This window comes from Syngnathus scovelli, chromosome 11 (genome assembly GCF_024217435.2).
Source record: "Syngnathus scovelli strain Florida chromosome 11, RoL_Ssco_1.2, whole genome shotgun sequence".
Classification (NCBI taxonomy): domain Eukaryota; kingdom Metazoa; phylum Chordata; class Actinopteri; order Syngnathiformes; family Syngnathidae; genus Syngnathus; species Syngnathus scovelli.
This window is the reverse complement of record NC_090857.1, coordinates 4,299,676-4,316,161: the sequence shown is the minus strand read 5'-3', so window position 1 is coordinate 4,316,161 and position 16,486 is coordinate 4,299,676. Positions and strand designations below refer to the sequence as shown.

Here is a 16,486-nt window from a genome sequence, read left to right as displayed (position 1 = left end):
AACGCGCAACGACGCGACGCAAAGTCGATTGTGGCATGCCGTGCCCAAACCTCAAGCACTCCCTGGACAGCGAAAATCCTGCAAGAAATAATAAATGGCATCGTAAGAAACTGCAAACATTTGCTCACGGGCTAAATTGCCTGCGGCGTACAATTTACCTCCAGGCCTACCGTCGCGGCGGACGCGACGTTGCCGAGTCACGAGAGTACACAATCCTGCGTCAAACAAAATAAAAAAGGCTTGTGAGAAAAGGCAACAAAGCACACATTTTGGGGCCTATTTGAAAACTCTCCTTGCGGTCTCCAGTTAACTTCGACGCCTACAGTCGCCGCGTGAAAACATGGCGTCCGTCGTGAGAGACGGCAAGAAACGACAAACATTTGCTCCCTTACCTGAGAAAATAACACGCGCTCGGTGGCACTTGCATTTGAGAACTCCTCTTGAGCGCGAAAATCGTGCAACAAACACGGCGTCCGTCGTGAAAAACGGCAGGAGACGACAAACATTTGCTAGCATGCTCGCTTACCTGAGAAACCGTCCGCCGCCACGCGCTCGGTGGTACTTGCATATGATAACTCCCCTTGAGTGAGCACACCTGTCTTCAATTTACCTAAAGCCCTGACGTCACAGCCGTCAATTCAAATCTTCTTCTCCTGATCGTCCAACGGCGCTCGGCACACTGACGTCACCAAGTGGGCGCCTGTCATGGTGACTACTGTGGAAAGGGTTGCTTCGGACTATCCGTTGAAACTTTGAACACCGAACATGTTTGGAAGGATACCCTGCAGTGGTGATGTGCATTCCAGTTCTTTTAGGTGAACGGGTCTTTAGAATCCGTTCACTCAAAAGATTCGTTCAAACAAATCGATCAACGAATCCACCCCCCCCCCACCACCACACACACACACACAATGATACGGCTTTTTTTTTTTTTTTCAGTAACATCCAGTGGAAATAACCCATACACATCAAACAATACAACTACCCCAAAATTAATAAGTTATATAGGGCAGCACACGAGCAACTGTGTTGCAAATTTTTCTATAATAAAACATTTTAGTTTGGACTGGGATTTGAACCTGGGCCGTTAGGGTGAGAGTCCAGAGGACTAATCACATCACGATTAAACCTCATTTAACTTAGGCGGAATATATATGCTTTTATGGAGCAGCTCACAAGCAAATAGTTATGGTTATATGGGGCAGCACACGAGCAACTGTGTTACATATTTTTCTATTATAAAAGATTTTAGGTCTCACTGGGATTTGAACCTGTGTCGCTTGGGGGAGAGTCTGGAGTACTAACCACTACACTATGGAACCGTCGTTTAATTTCCATGGAATATATATGGTTTTATGGAGCAGCTCACAAGCAAATAAAGGGGACATGGGGCAGCACACGAGCGACTGTGGTTCAAATTCTTCTATGATAAAATATTTTAACTTTCAGTAGACTTTGAACCCGATTCTCTGGGATAATAGTCCAAAGCACTAACCACTACACTATGAAACCCTTGCGCGTAATACGTGGAATATATATGGTTTTATGGAGCAACTCACAAGCAACTAGATCAGTGGTCCCCAAACTTTTTTGCACCACGAACCGGTTACGTGTCAGAAGTGTAGTGAACGAGTCTTTTGAACAAATATTTTGAGTGAACCGTTTCTAAAGATTCAGTTCACTTCAGTTCAAACTGGAATGCACATCACTAGTACATAATAGTGCAGTCAAAATAGCCGACTGGATGATGACACGGGCTCTTGCTCAGTAAGAACTTGATTCGATCCCAGGTGTGAGAGTATACTTTTATTGTGCAATTAATCCTTTATTTATTTATTTATTTATTTATTTATTTATTTATTTATTTATTTATTTATTTATTTATTTATTTTTACCTCGTGTAGTGTACCTATTTAAGTGGGAAAAAAAAACAAGGACTACAACACCAGACAAGTTTTAACATAAATGTTTATTTGAAAATAATAATAATATTAAAAGTAAATTTCAAACCAGCAATCCAATGTGAAATTGCATAACAAAATTGGATAACAATATTTAGGCGTATATATGCATACAACTTATTTAAAAAATTACTACAAGTGTTATAAAATCAAGATTACCCAAAGAGAAGCATAATCTCCCCGTTGTTGCATAACGGCGCATCCCTTCATGCAATAAAGTTAGCCGTTAGCTTGGAGAAAACGTGCATAAAAGAAGTGGTGTTTCAGTGAGTGGTTCTTTCTTTCCTTGGCAAATTGTAAATCGACATTCTGGCTTACATAGTTCACGCCAGGAGGCGCAACACGTTCACTGACTGATCCGTTGATGCACGGGAAGGCAGTTCACCCATTGACTCGTTCACGAACGGGAAAGTCAGGATTCGTTCCCTCACTGATCCGTTCACGCGATGAACTGGAAATGCAAATCACTCACTCACTGACTCGTTCACTCACAAATCAGTTCAGTTGATGAACGGGAAATGCAATTCACGACTCGTTCGTAAGCGGCAAGTGACGTCATTTTCTTCTTCGTTTTGATTTACGGCGAGGTGGCACTAGCTTCAATGTGCATTACCGGCACCTACTGGTTGAAGTCATATGAACTGAAAAAAGTGCCGCGGCACACTAGTTGGGAAACACTGAATTACTTCATTTTAATGTGCTCCTTAACAGCAAGACCTAAAATCGTGCTTGTAAACTATGAAAGAAGAAAAGATTGTTTAAAGTAGTGAAAAACAAAGACTACAAAACACATTTAAATGATGTAACAGCTGAAAGGGACCCGTCAGGAAATTTTAATTCTCCCAACTGTGTTTGCTTTTCCTTTTAAAACGTGGAAGTAAGAAAAGAGTGATGTGACTTCACTCTCGTTCCCTCTGGCAAGCTCAGGGTGTTTGCCCAACACCCTCAGGTGCAGCGACTGAGACGTCGCTAGGCAACCTGATCATCCCCCGTTGCTGCTCTGCCTGCAGCACTCAAGTCGGAGCTTATGTGGACTTAAGTCTGAAAGAGCGGCGGTGTTGATGAGTGGAAGAAGGATTACCATGAAAAATGATGGATTGGAGTGAGCTTTCACCAGAGGTGGGCTATTTGCAAAAAAAATTGTCCCCTCCGTCAATCGTCACTCGTCAGCGCCTTGGGACGCTGTCCGTCATGGTCATTTTTTTTAAAGTCACCACTTTAACCAGACTTAATCAGACCTAGTAATCGGTGGACTTATCTTAACTGATAAAAATGCACCAACAAGCATATACGATGCCAGCTTCAAAGTAAATATAAAATTGATCCTAGAGGAAAATCTTTTTTTTTTTTTTTTTTTTTGGGGGGGGGGGGTAAATTGTAGTAAAGAGTGGTTGTACCTCTTTAAAGTCTGTATTTCAAATAAGTGTAAAGAAATTCACTTTAAAATCTTACATAATATTTCTCCTATAATCTCTAAATAATCTCTATATTTGTTGAATATATAGTCTATAAATGTATAGGCTACAACGGCTACAACCAAAGATGTTATACCAGGTGTGAAATTGTATTGGAATCATGAGATCTGTGTTACATTTTGAATTTTGTGCTCTGATTTGCTATATATGTTCATTCTCCAAATGGAAAACTTGGGCGTTTCTGCTATGAAAACAAGCAATTGATGTCGATTTTCAACACAATGCTGCCCCCTAGTGTGACATGAGAATTGAGAATATAAAACAAGGTTAGTGCAAAATGTTAATTTATTCAAAAATTTTCATTTGAGAAAACATTTTTTTTATTATATGGTTACATTCTCGCAGCTATTATAAATGTGTAAAAGTTAAGATGCAACATTTACAAATATACACCTTTTCTCAATCATAGATGCTAAAAGTTAAAGGGGCTGAAAAGAACAAAATATATTCATGTAGCGAAATAACTACAAACTCTATGACAAAGAGTACAAGAGTGACGTGTGGGCAACAAAACAAACAAACAAATAGAATTCAATAGACTTCCATTTTGGAGTTATTTTAAATCAAGACAAAACTTATTAGAATAGAAGCACTCTTCACATGCAGAAATCTACACACCTTCAGAGTTAAAAGAAGAAAAATTAACTTACATGACGCACAATGCATCAAATAAAATTAAATAAATAACTACATTTTTAGCAATAAATTTGGGAAATAAATACATATGTGTCAAATAAAATCCAGTATATGAGTAATGAGGAGGAGCCAGATGTTTAGGGGTTACAGCAGAGTACGCGACATGGCTTTGAGTTAGGAAGGTAATTCAGTAGGTCACACTCTGTCAATTACTAATTCACATAAAAATAAGATTTCGATTTAAAATAGATGTGTGGAGTCTGCGTGAAGAAATATTGTTCTTTTCAGTGCTTCATATAGTAATGCAGGGAACAAGAAAATAAAACTAGTGAGAGTGCATATTTGCGTAAATTGAAAATCAATACACTTCAGAAAATTCATTAATAAACCAGAGGGTGCGTAAACACACCTTTAGTGAGTGGGGGGGAGGTAGAGAGGTGATTCTATCTAGTTACAGTTACTTTGATGTTTGAGGTCCTACATCTGTGGGAAAACAAATTCTCTTTTTGGGGAGCCTTGAATGCTCTCAGCGTGCCGGGAGGGCTTGCTCTCTCCACGCAAACGCGACTCTCCCTCCTCTCCTGGCCTATTTCAAAAAGCCTTTGTAGAGGAAGTTGGAGCGACTGGTAAATCTCTCGTCCTCCAAACAGAAGAGCAAGTCCCTGAGATTGACACGCGTGATGCGCTGCCGCGTAGGCCTGGAGCCTGATGAACCGGCACCCCCGGAAAGATTGCCGCCTGATCCCTGCGGGGAAAGAAGACAAAGGAGCATTTTACAGCTGAAAAGTCATGGCAGGCAAAGATCTGGAAGTACTTGAAAGTCATTTTCACCTCTGAGAGAGCAGTGGACGACGGTAAATCCGGAATCTTCCTCTTCTTTCTCGGGCCGATGGCTGCCAAGGCGGTCAAATTGGCCTCCCGCTGTCTCATCTGAGCCAGCTCCTGCTGCTGCATCTGAAGGACAAGAAGAACACCACCGACAAAGACATCAATCATACCGCAGTTGCAAGAATTCAAACAGAGATGTATGACTCACCTCTTTTGCTTTCTGTTTCAGACGGAGCTGCTCTGGGTCTTCTTGACGGGCTCGAGACTAAGAAATATCAGAACAAATCTCAGTGTCCATGTATTGAGTTTCAACATTTTTCCAAAGTGGAGAGGGTACTTTAAGTCTACCTTAGCTGCCTTCAAGAGAATCTCTCTCTCCTGTTCTTCCTTCCGCTGTTTCTCTAACTGGTCCAGCTGCTCAAAGAACTTCAACTGAGAACGAACATCACTGCTCTGTTCGTGGTTGTCCTCCTCCTGCCAGGAAAGAAACTGTTAGCGTTCATTCACTGAACAGAATTTTTTGTGTTTCATTAAAAAAAAAAAAAATCTTTTGCACTCCAAAAATATTTGTTGACAAGATGGTGTGAATTCTTAACGATGGTGAACCATACAAGAGCTGTAGCCAAACCTTGAAATTGCCATTCTTCTGCTGAGCCACGAGGGAAACCCTCTCCAGCAGATCGCGTAGTCGCTGCTGAGTAGCATGCGAGACGTAATTAATCACCTCCAGTCCGAAGTCCGTCACTCCATGCCGGCGGCCTGAAGCAGAAAGAAGCATGCCGTTAGATCTCTAACACCATAAGGAGCAGTATGTTAGGCCTGCCTGCCATGAAAAAGGTTCAAAGATTCTCACCAATTTCCAGCATTCTCCTCTGTAACACAGCACAGGAGAGAAAGGCCTCATCCTTGCAGGAATGTGTCACTGCTCCTACCAGTCCGGAATTGGTTGCGAGGATGTTGGCGCTTTCCTCCGACAGGTTGACTCCAGCCATGGAGGCCACATCGTTGATGTCGTCGTCGTCTCTGTGTTCAAACGTTTTGGTACTTTTTGAACAAGCTTGCAAGAGTTTATATCCCAAAGTCAGGATCTCTGTTGCAAACTGGAAATGACACTCAGCTGAGTGTCATCTTGGTCACATGATGAAGAAGACAACTTAAGCAGATACTGAACATGGACACGTCCATTTGTCAAAGCTGATACATTTGTTGGAACTGCTTGATAAACTTACTTGAAAGTACCGCCGGCTTCTTTCAACCTATTCTTTTGAGCCAGAGTCAGGACTGTGGCCGCGCTTGGTCGAGAAACAGCTGGCACCTCCGACTTCACAGGAACTTGGGAGAGGGACAGATAGATGATGTAACAGAATGACCAAAGATGCCACGAGGTCACTTGTGTCTTGCTCACATGGCTGCAGCTCTTTGAGCTGGACCTGCGGCTGTCCCAGTACAATGCGGCCTGGGGCCTGATTCCTGAGATTGACCATAGAGGACACGGCTAAAGGGACATGAGGTCTCAGCATTGCTCTTTGCTGCTGAGTTTGCAGCACCTGCACAGGGTTTAAGATGTCAAAAAGTTACCGGATGTCCGGACGATGGCAGTGATATTAGTGTCAGATATTTACAAGTGACGGCGTCTGTCCGGGCTTGCTAACATTTGGCTGAAGCTGGGGTCGGGTGATTTGAGCGGTGAGGCGAGGAGCCGGGCTACTCAGGACAACGGCGGTGGGACTCGGTGAGGGGGACAAGACGGAAGCGGAGGCCGGCTGGGCGAGCTGACTCTGCTGGATGAAGGCTGCCGAGTCGGGGGTAAGCTGCCGCAAGGCGGGAAGATTTTTCTGCGCACAGAGTGACAAACGAGATCAAAAACGAAGAGCGACATTAGGATAATATCCAACTTACCTCAAGAAAAGGCACAAGGTACGGTTGGGGCGATGAGTTGAGCTCTTTATAGAGTCTGCTGGTGAATTCCGCAGCTTCCAGTTTATTCTCCTGATGAAAGAGTCGATATGAATGTAGATGTCGTGCACGTCCCGTACGAGGAGTCCTTGCCACTCACCAGCAGGTCTTTAACTAGCTGCTTCACATTGGCAGCCTCGGCTAATCGCTTGCCAGTGCAAGTCAGCTTTATCAGTGTAGACAAGAAGTTCCTACATTTGTTCACATTCTCCATTGTTTCCTGAGAGGTGGAAAGGAGCCGTTTAGCTTCTGGGTGACTTTTAAAGACAGCTCGACAGCATCCCAGTGACACGACTCACCTTACTCATTGTAACTGACGTAACTGTGGTCCCGGTTGTTTGGCTTCTCGGGGCCATTCCTGTTATTGCCGTCCCCACTGAACTCTGAGGAGAGAGGGAGACGGCATTCATTCTCACACTGGCTTTATTTTTAATTTTTTAAAACCACTAAAAAGTATGTTTAAAAAAAAACATGATCTTTTCCACTCGATACCAAACATCAGAATTTTTTTTCTAGTTGCTAAAGTGACACCTTAGTGTCAAGGTTGACCAAATAAAGATTTGACGAACCTGTTTACATTCTGCGGTTGGTTGCTATCGTCCTCAATAGATCAATAGACATATGCACTCGAAATGCATTAAGAGTCGGACGAGAGTACCTGAAGGACAGGAGGTCTATGAAGAGTAGTGGTAGAAGGCAACGATGCTGCATTTGTACAACCCGGTCTGATAATGCTGCTCGGAGATGTTTGTCTGCTGATGATGCTGTTCCCAGGAACCTGCAAAAAGGCACAAATAAAAACATTATATGGGAAGCTCAAAATATTGTGAAGTATAAGGCTAAACGTGCACATCTATTGAGATCATGTAAGTTGTATACAAATCCTTCCTAGTATGACAATAGCACACAACTTTTCAACTAACAGGAAATGACCCACATGAACGATGGACACAGAATGAAAGTGGGAAATGTCAACATGAGAACAAACAAATGGAAAATGCGATGCCACCTGGCCTGGAGGCATGTTTGGTGTTGCAGTTCGGGGTGCCATGCCACCTAGTGCCTGTGCCTGCATCTGGGCCAGCGCCTGTTGAGGAATCATCAACAGCTGCCCAGCCTCACTGCGCACGAGCACCATCCCTGAACAAAGTTGGAGAAGATATGCTCTGAACAAAATACAGTGGACTACAACTAGTCACAGATATTTTTCAATGTTTTATTTTTTGGGGGGGCAACCTCCTAAAAAGCCTATTGAAGGTTTATCCCCATTCTTTAAAAAAAATAATCTCTACCTCCAGCATAAATACGCTTTTCTAAGACTTTAATAGTGCAAGCAATGTATCCTCCAGAATTTTTTTTAGATTGATTTGCTACTTTGAGTTGGTTTTATGAAAATGTTGCAGTGGCGCATGCAAGTTACACTCACCAGGAGGAAGCTGGATGTTATGTACACTGGGCTGCCCGGTGGATGTCAGCGGGAGCCTGGGCGACAATATCTGTTGCGTCAGTGTTTGGATCCCACCTGGACCAGCCGCTGGGGGGGCACCAGCAGCGTCCGAAGTGACAGTCTGCTGCGATGAAGCCTGCATGTTGGTGGCGGTGGACTCTGCCTTGATCGCAGGCGCTACCGCACGTATCCCATCACTGTTTCCGTTCAACGTTGGACCCAACTGCACGCTTTGCATAGGAGGCCTGACGAGGGTCACGGTGGGAGTTGAGGCGATGACACCTTGCGAGCTGGGGAGAGGCGTCTGGATGACGGTGTTTGACAAGGGAGCCACGATGGCAGCGCTCGACCCCTTGGACAACACGGGTCCGCTGCTAGTGACAGATGTCACGGGACAGTTGTTATTACAACTCGTCACCGTAGTCCCCGCGGGAGGTACGGTACTTCCTGAAGTCTGACAGTTCATAGTTGGTCATTGAATGTCTGCGCAGAGTATGAGCCCGCTTCCTCCTGACGAGTCAAGTCAGTCACAGCAACACGGATAATGAGTGTTTTGCCAGCCTCGTGTCCCGTGGCAAAGTCCGCCGACTAACCATGGGGGCGTCTCGTTGTGTTGACACCCCATGCACTTCCAACTTGTTCGGAGCAGAAGTAATGACGAAAGTGACGGGGCTAGGCTCGGGCGCATCTAGTCATCTCCCCTGCTAGCGTGCTTCTTCCTACACACGGAGAGCAACATATTATTTTTTAGGCGTTACAGCGTACCTGCCTACTTGACTTGACTTGAGCCAAGTCCCAACTGGACGTTAGCGCACTTACGGTCTTACCCGGGAGCAATATTTTTAATGATCGAATGTCTCGTGCCTTCCCCAAGTGGTTATTGTGAGACAAGAACAACAATGGTGAGTCTACGGAGCATTTAGCGTGACAGACTACGGCTTTAGTCACCTCTGTGTGTGTAATTTAAGCTCATCCAGCAGACCGGGGACAGCCGCCATCTTTACTCTCCCGCGAGCTAGCGAGAAGTGAAGCGGGCTTCAATACTTACCAAGTGACGTGCGCATGCGCACAACAACTTCGGAGTCTCGTTAGCTGGGCTGTGATTGGCTGTTCAGCGGCGTAAAAGGCGGTCCTAATGGCCTCAACTGTCATTCCAGAGGATTCGTTACCAGCAGTAAACAACCGCCACGGTCTCCAAGAGTTTTCGGCAAATAGCGCATCCCAGACGGTTTGTTTGTGCGGCTACGTTTGCCGCTCCTATAGAGAATCGCCAAATGTGACTTTTAATAAGTTGTCAGTATGTTTCACCAAAAAGGAACGTCCCCTTTTCAAGGGATATGCACGGCGGAGACGCTGTGCAAGATGGCTCCACTGCTGTGGGCAAAAAAAGTGAAGTTGCCGTAGTGAAGAGGCGGAGTGGGCGTCACACCCGCCCTGAGAGGAAACAGGCTGCTGTCAGCCTCTAGTGGGACAGTGTGTAGTTCACCTCAGTTGTTACCTATGCACTGCAAAAAAATAAATTACGGATGAATATACTGTAATTGCATTGTGCATTTCGCGATGGTGCGTCATTTTGCAAACGTTTTTTTTTCCTCATGACGCGAAAATAACGTAACGCAAAGCACATTACTGGACCCCCTACCTGTTGTGTCATTCACTTACCCGTTGTGTCATTCACTTGTGAATCAATTGATAACAATAAGGCACAACCACAAAGACAGCTTTGTTTTTAACATTGTCTCCTGCCCAGAAGTGAATTTTAAAATGTCTGGCAAAAGTATACAGTGCTTGTGTAGGACTAAAAATACAATTACTCATTCAAGTCAACATTTTAAGAGAAAATAATAATAAAAAATAAAACACTACTCAACTGCAAAATTAGAAGGTTAGTGTTAATTTTATAAAGGATAAATATTTTGTGTGCAGATTTTTCTTCGTTGTGCTTAATGCATTGTAATTGACAAAAGAAAAAAAACGTACTTTAATAGATTTTAGAATGTCCCTTTTTACTTTAACTAATAAATCAGATTTTTCAGGTAATTCACGCACGGTAATTCACGCTCCCACCGCCCCCCTTCTCTAATCGGAGTGCGCCGGCTAAAGAATCAAACCAACCTTCCTCTAATGCAGGTTTGCGGCCAACCAAATTGCATCACTGGCGATGTTATAAATCACACACGTGTCGCTAGTTTTGTTTGTCGTTGATGATTTAAAGTCCTGCTACCTTGGTAAACGCTGGCGTCTTTCTCTCGGTTTTCGTTGATCTCCTGCAAACATGAGTGCCCGAGGCGGAACTCCTTACATTGGCAGCAAAATAAGTCTAATATCTAAGGCACAGATTCGTTATGAAGGTATCTTATCCTTCGTGGACACAGAGAAGTCCACTGTTGCTTTGGCCAAAGGTAGGTTCCTAATTCGTCCTCCATTTGCTGGAATCTTGGAAGCAGCAACCTCACGATTTTATGTGCATTTTAAACAGTCAAATCATATGGGACAGAGGACCGGCACACTGGCAGTCCACGTCCATCTGAAGATGAAATATATGAGTACATAATATTTCGAGGAAGTGACATAAAGGACATCACTGTGTCTGAGCCAGCCAAACCGCACCATGGACTCCTTCGAGACCCTGCCATTCTACAGGTACGTTCTTGGTTTCCCTCCCAACAAAGTTTTCCATGTGCACCTTAGTGTGTACTACGGTACGTGGAATATTTGATTATGCACCAAAAGGTCAGCTTTCCATGTCTTTTTTCTTTTAAGTCTTCTCTTGGAGGCTGCCCTAGTGGATATCACCCACACCCTTACCAAGACATGATGCCCTCCTACAATCAGATGGCCGCCAGCGCTCTCCTCAACCAGCAGTACAATTCAGCACAGGGTCTTGATACACTCTTCATCTACTTGTGTACCTTTCTCTTTTCTGTGTCTCAATGTGCATTTGTGCTCTTCCAGGGTTTCACGGTATCCCCGCCAGAAGAGCCCCGAAGGTAGAGCAAGCGGTTCAGACAGTGCCATTGGCGAGCAGTGCTCAGAAAAAGGTGAAACCCTCAACCCAGCCGCAGCAGGTCACAGCGAATATTCGTCCATCCCAGCGCGCTGTTTCCCAAGTTCAGAAAGAGAATGTCCCTACTCGTAAGATTATTTCAGTTTGTTTTTAGCAAAGAAAGATCTCGTTTTAATTTGATCATGTTCGGGTAATCTTAATTCTTGTCCTTCAGATCAAACCGCATCCCAGCCAGATGAAGGCAATAGACAAGACCAAAGTACTGATGATAAAAAACAAAAGCGAAAACAAGGTTTCTACATTTAGCTTTCTCAGTATTAGCCAAATCATAATTGTAATCTATAACTGTTTATTTTTTTATGCCTGTGTTCTTGTGCAGGAAGTCGCAGGCCCAGGAACTTGAACAGAGGCCAGTTGCTTGTGAAGAACTCAAAGGCTAAAACTCTAAAGTTTGAGTCAGATTTTGATTTTGAATCAGCAAATGCTCAGTTCAAAGATGATCTCACAAAGGAGCTTGTAGGTGTGTTCATTTCACGTCTATTGTGTGCCCCCGTATATTCGCAGTTTGGCATTTGCAACGTTTTTTGGGGGGGGCTGGCCTCTATTTGGCTGAAAAACATGCTTTTTCTATTCTAGTTTACAGGACAAAAACATGTTACTATGGTTACCTCTAATGGTGCTGAATCCAGACATTTTCACTTATCACTCCCCCCCCAATACAGTTAAGGTGATGCCAATAGAGGACCCCGAGAAGCCGCGTCCACAAGAGAAGGAAACGGCTGGTGAGAAGTACTATGACAAGAGTAAGGGCTTCTTTGACAACATCTCATCAGAGGTGAAGCCCAGGTAAGGACGCAATATTTTTGATTTTTTTTTTTGTCTCGCTTTTATCAAATTGATGTGGTCACCATTTGTGAGCATCCCCAGGAGGACCACATGGGCAGAAGAGAAAAAGTTGAATCTGGAAACCTTCGGCGCGCAGGGGCGCTTCCTGAGAGGCCGAGGATTCCGGGGACGGGGCCGCAAGGGGCAGGGCCAAACTGAACAGCACCCCCTCCCAAAGATTGATGGCGGGAGAGTGTGAAAGTGTTATTTTCTATGAATAGATGTAGTTTTCTACTTATTTAAGATTTGCCTCCACTCTTTTTCAATTTGAATCACGTAACGTACGTCTATTTTTGTTTACTCTGCATTTATGGCAAAACTGTACATTTTCTAAAATGGGAGAGCAATTTATTTTATTCCAGCAGCTGTATACCAAGCAAATGTTCATTTGTAGTTTAGCATGCATTTCAAGACTTGTCCTTGAACAGAGTATCGGGCTTGCAATTTGATTTTGTTGCTGTAGAGATTGGACAGTCAACTGTACTTTGTTTTCTTCTACTTGTAATGTTTGTGAAACAGTGACAAAGTGGAGCAGTTGCTATTAAATTTGGACTAAAACTGTGTTTTCAAATGTCAATCTGTGCAACCCTTTTACTTTAGACTTGAACAGAATTTTCACTCGATTAATTTCAGACAAAAATGCTAAATCTCAATTGGATTAATAGCTAACCTTGCACTTTTCAGTTCTGTTGAATTAATGCTGGACAAAACAAATTTGTCAAAACACGAGATAAATATGGGTCACATTTTATGACCATATTAAGTGCAATGAAACATTTTGGGTAAAACCAGTCCGTGCTCACAGTCCATAAATCCTACCGTGGAGTGCACCCATAAACTAGCCTCAAACAATCAAAAGTTAAGGGGAGTGACATTTGTGGGGTAGAGTTAAAGTTCTTATGGCTGGAGGTGGTGGTCTGATGTTTGCTACTTGGAGTCAGGCATTCTCATCTGTCTCTGACGGCGCTGCTACTCTGTTGGCGGTGTTGCTACACGTGTCACCTGGATTGGCATTGTGAATCTGGCTATCAGAAGAAGAATTGGAAGATGTGGAGGACACACGGGATTTGGAGTCCAAACCCTCAAGGACATGTCGGAGGAGTCCGTTAGTGATGACTCCCTCGGGGTTATTATTTCCATTAGCTGTTAAATTGGAAGGCAAAATGAGAGGGATGCATTTGTGTTGTTTTACAATCTGAAATCCATTTCATTACCTGACATCGTGGAGGTTAAGACATTGTCTTCTCCCCCGGAGCTCAAGAAGACATCCAAAGCCTCCTGGTCAGAGATGTCAATCAGCTCCATCTGTTCCAGCATGTCCACGTTCACTTCCATCGATGAGATGCTACCAATAGGTGCTAAAAAGAAAGCAGAAGGTATAAGTGTGCATCCTCGGGGTCAGATTCAACCACTCAAGCTCACGTCTGGTGTAGTCTCGAATAGAAAGATGAGCAGAGGACAGGTAGACGTCCACGTCGTGTTGGAAGACTTCCTCGAAGAAACGCTGCCTCTCTCTTACTCTAATCTGATGGGCTGTGTCCATATCTGGAATCCTCTGGCCTCGTTCTGTCTCCGCTGGAAATGCAGCAGAGAGGAAGTTTCACATAGATACGTCATATTTGGAATTTATTTCTTTTATATTTTCTGCAGGTTCAAACAAAGAGAGCCTTAGTCTGAAATGAAGTATTGCAGGGTGAGACAGAGAGGATTTACAGAATCTGTTCAGGAGCACTCTTGAAATGATGGATGTCATCACAGTCTCTCTACCCAAGCAAAAAACAAAATAAGTTTGCTTATCCAGGATTTTTTAAAGCTCAGTTAACGCTGACTGATTGCCTAATCAATTCCTTTCTCATATAGATTTATTTCCATGGAGAGCTAAAGGGGAGCCACAGAAGCACATCCTTGGATTGATTTTGCGGGTCTATTCCAGGTCTTCTTCCCAGTGAATCATGACGATCGATGTTGCTTCCTTAGCCTGGGATGACCTCCAGTAGGATATCTCTGATGAAAGCAAATTATGTATCTAGGCTTTCATTTTATTTTTAATTAGATAACCTAATCAATTAATTCCCTTGTTAACTTTTTCTTGTGGCCTACTTTTTGTCTTGGCGTCCATTTTTTTGTCCGTTCCGTACTTATGCCTTTTTCATCTTCGTGTATCGGTGTCCCTTTTGCCAATGTTTTTTTTCTGTGTCCTTTCTCTCGGCATGTGCTTTGGGACTTGAGAAAGACAAAGGTCACTGGCGAGGGCTCAGAACCAGCTGGAAATGCGGAGTGACAGGAACAAGCAGAAAGATGGAACACAGCAGCAGCGTGGGCAGGCCGGACGTGCCTGCGTGACATTCTGTCTTTACACAAAAACAGTTGGACAAGCACTCCAAGGGGAAGGGCTGCATAAAAGCCCAGCTTCAAGTGAAGGGAATTGACCCAGACATTTGACTTTCTCAGAGCAAATACATTCAAGACTTTTCTTTTCCTTCTTGGTGAAAGCATCATCAGCACACACAATTTTTCACACACAAATTGCCTGCAAATGAATAAAAGCATTATCCCAACAAACACGATAATAAAGACAGTATTCATTGCCCGTCTCGGTTTCGGTGTTAGCTCAGACCAGCACGTACGTCACCCCTTCTCAAGGACATGACCCCGAAGCTGCCGCCTGCACGACCAGCAGAGGCAACACATTGATCTGGGGGCTAAATGCGGCGATGTCAGGCCTCACCGTCACCCACGAACTACCATTAACTCCTCTCCGGGTCAAATGAATAAGTGAGATCATCGGCCGACTCCTCCGTGACAAGGAGACGAAAGGTCAGGCCAGAAAATGGCCTCTCCAGATGATTTGCTTACTTTTGGCTCGCAGAGTGCTGTGTTTCTGAAAACGGCATTTAAGAGCGAAACTTTGTTCCCACCCTCAGTCATTTGTCAAGATTATATAAATGAGCTTATCCTTTACAATTGGATGACATCCATTCATTCAACAACATCCAGACAGTGTATCAAATCCACTCCTACTTAGAACTGTTTGTAGGTCATTGTCTTGCCCTACTGCCCTCCGTAAGCCACGAAGCGTCACAGGATTATCTTGTTTTAGCTGTCTTTCCAAATCCACTTATTTTAATTAAGGAACTCACAAAGACTTTGGTTGATACGCCAAAACTGGTAAATACAATCCTGTTACCGATTCATTGGTAAACACGACATCATGCTCTGAAATGTTTTTACCAGCTAGCAAAAATTCCAGAGTTCAACCCTTTCATATGTTCCCACGGTCATCAGTGACGTTCGGAGGCTTGGAGCAGAACAACAGGTGGTAGCCGGAGTCACGGCTTGATCCTTTTTAGCTTTGTCTAATCTCACGAGTTCACACGGTCTACACTGAGGCGACATGTTTGAGAACCGAAACAATGATGGCATCCCACGATCCAATTAGAAATAAGATGTTTGAGAATAATTGTCCATTTTATGTATATGTGAAGCCCTTTGAGACTTGTTTGTGATTTAGGGCTATATAAATTGACTTGACTTGACTTGAAATAAGCACTCTTGGATGAAGTTCTCATTAGGTGTCTGTGTTAAAGGGGGCCTCCAGTTCCTGCACCAGCGATGACTAGCATGACCTATTCAAATGAAATTAGTGCACATTACTCAGGCTGATGATTCAACATTCCTGTCTGATTTTGGCTGCCAGTGCATTCTTCGGCGCCGTCAACACAGCTGCAGCTATTCAACGCTGCGGATGAGCTGTCACAGCGCCTCACACTTTATGTCCCTTCCCATAACCGCTTCGGTCCATTTACGCACACGCATTATGTAGCCCCAAAAGCAATCAGATGCTATCACAAACTCAGTCACAAGCAGAAAAGTAGTCATTTATCTCTTGTGTTGTAACCCTGGAGCTAAATATGCGCACGGTGAAGTTGCTGGCAGGTAAGTCATGTGATGGATCTAAAAATACGGGACGTTCTTAAAATGTGCACAAACATTCCCTCATATACAGAAGTTGAGATTCACTCCGCTGTCTTTTGACGCAATTACTTACAAGGAAGACGTTTGCTTTGAAGGCTTCCCGATGAGGAGCTCATGATTTTGATGATGATGCTGATGTTTGTTTTAGCCCTGTGAAAGGATGTCAATCATCTCCCGTCGCCTCTGCATCCCAGAGGAATTGATGCCGACAGCCACCGTGCAATCTTTTCCTTTTTCCTGCTTAGTAGTTTGTGAGCCCCTTGCTTGGGGGTAAGAAACAAGTTAGGCGCTTTGTGAAGTCAATCAGCTGACCAAT

General features: G+C 43.9%; 3 protein-coding genes across 4 annotated transcripts; 1 reads left to right on the top strand and 2 right to left on the bottom strand.

The window, feature by feature from the left end:
* Positions 1–3,703: 3,703 nt before the first annotated feature.
* On the bottom strand, positions 3,704–9,315 carry LOC125977440 (transcription initiation factor TFIID subunit 4-like). Its single transcript, XM_049733910.2, is given in 17 exon segments — positions 3,704–4,817; positions 4,904–5,026; positions 5,109–5,165; positions 5,249–5,374; positions 5,529–5,659; positions 5,754–5,923; positions 6,130–6,240; positions 6,242–6,447; positions 6,523–6,735; positions 6,800–6,889; positions 6,957–7,076; positions 7,156–7,239; positions 7,515–7,634; positions 7,866–7,996; positions 8,283–8,813; positions 8,897–9,022; positions 9,123–9,315. Coding segments are annotated over 15 exon segments (2,328 nt in total). The 5' UTR covers positions 8,770–8,813; positions 8,897–9,022; positions 9,123–9,315; the 3' UTR covers positions 3,704–4,658.
* Positions 9,316–9,343: 28 nt separating this feature from the next.
* Positions 9,344–12,758, top strand: LOC125977444 (protein LSM14 homolog B-like). Of its 2 annotated transcripts, none has more exons than XM_049733916.2 (8): positions 9,344–10,705; positions 10,783–10,946; positions 11,067–11,184; positions 11,259–11,438; positions 11,525–11,602; positions 11,690–11,830; positions 12,033–12,156; positions 12,238–12,758. In XM_049733916.2, exons 1-8 carry the CDS (start codon positions 10,579–10,581, stop codon positions 12,392–12,394), a joined length of 1,089 nt encoding a protein of 362 aa, XP_049589873.1. In that variant the 5' UTR covers positions 9,344–10,578; the 3' UTR covers positions 12,395–12,758. The 2 variants fall into 2 exon arrangements, with proteins under 2 accessions (XP_049589873.1, XP_049589872.1); XM_049733915.2 differs by having other exon boundaries at positions 12,229–12,758.
* LOC125977447 (dysbindin) lies at positions 12,522–16,442 on the bottom strand. Its single transcript, XM_049733918.2, has 4 exons — positions 16,244–16,442; positions 13,618–13,770; positions 13,410–13,553; positions 12,522–13,338 (listed from the first exon to the last, which is right to left on the bottom strand). Exons 1-4 carry the CDS (start codon positions 16,284–16,286, stop codon positions 13,133–13,135), a joined length of 546 nt encoding a protein of 181 aa, XP_049589875.1. The 5' UTR covers positions 16,287–16,442; the 3' UTR covers positions 12,522–13,132.
* Positions 16,443–16,486: the final 44 nt, after the last annotated feature.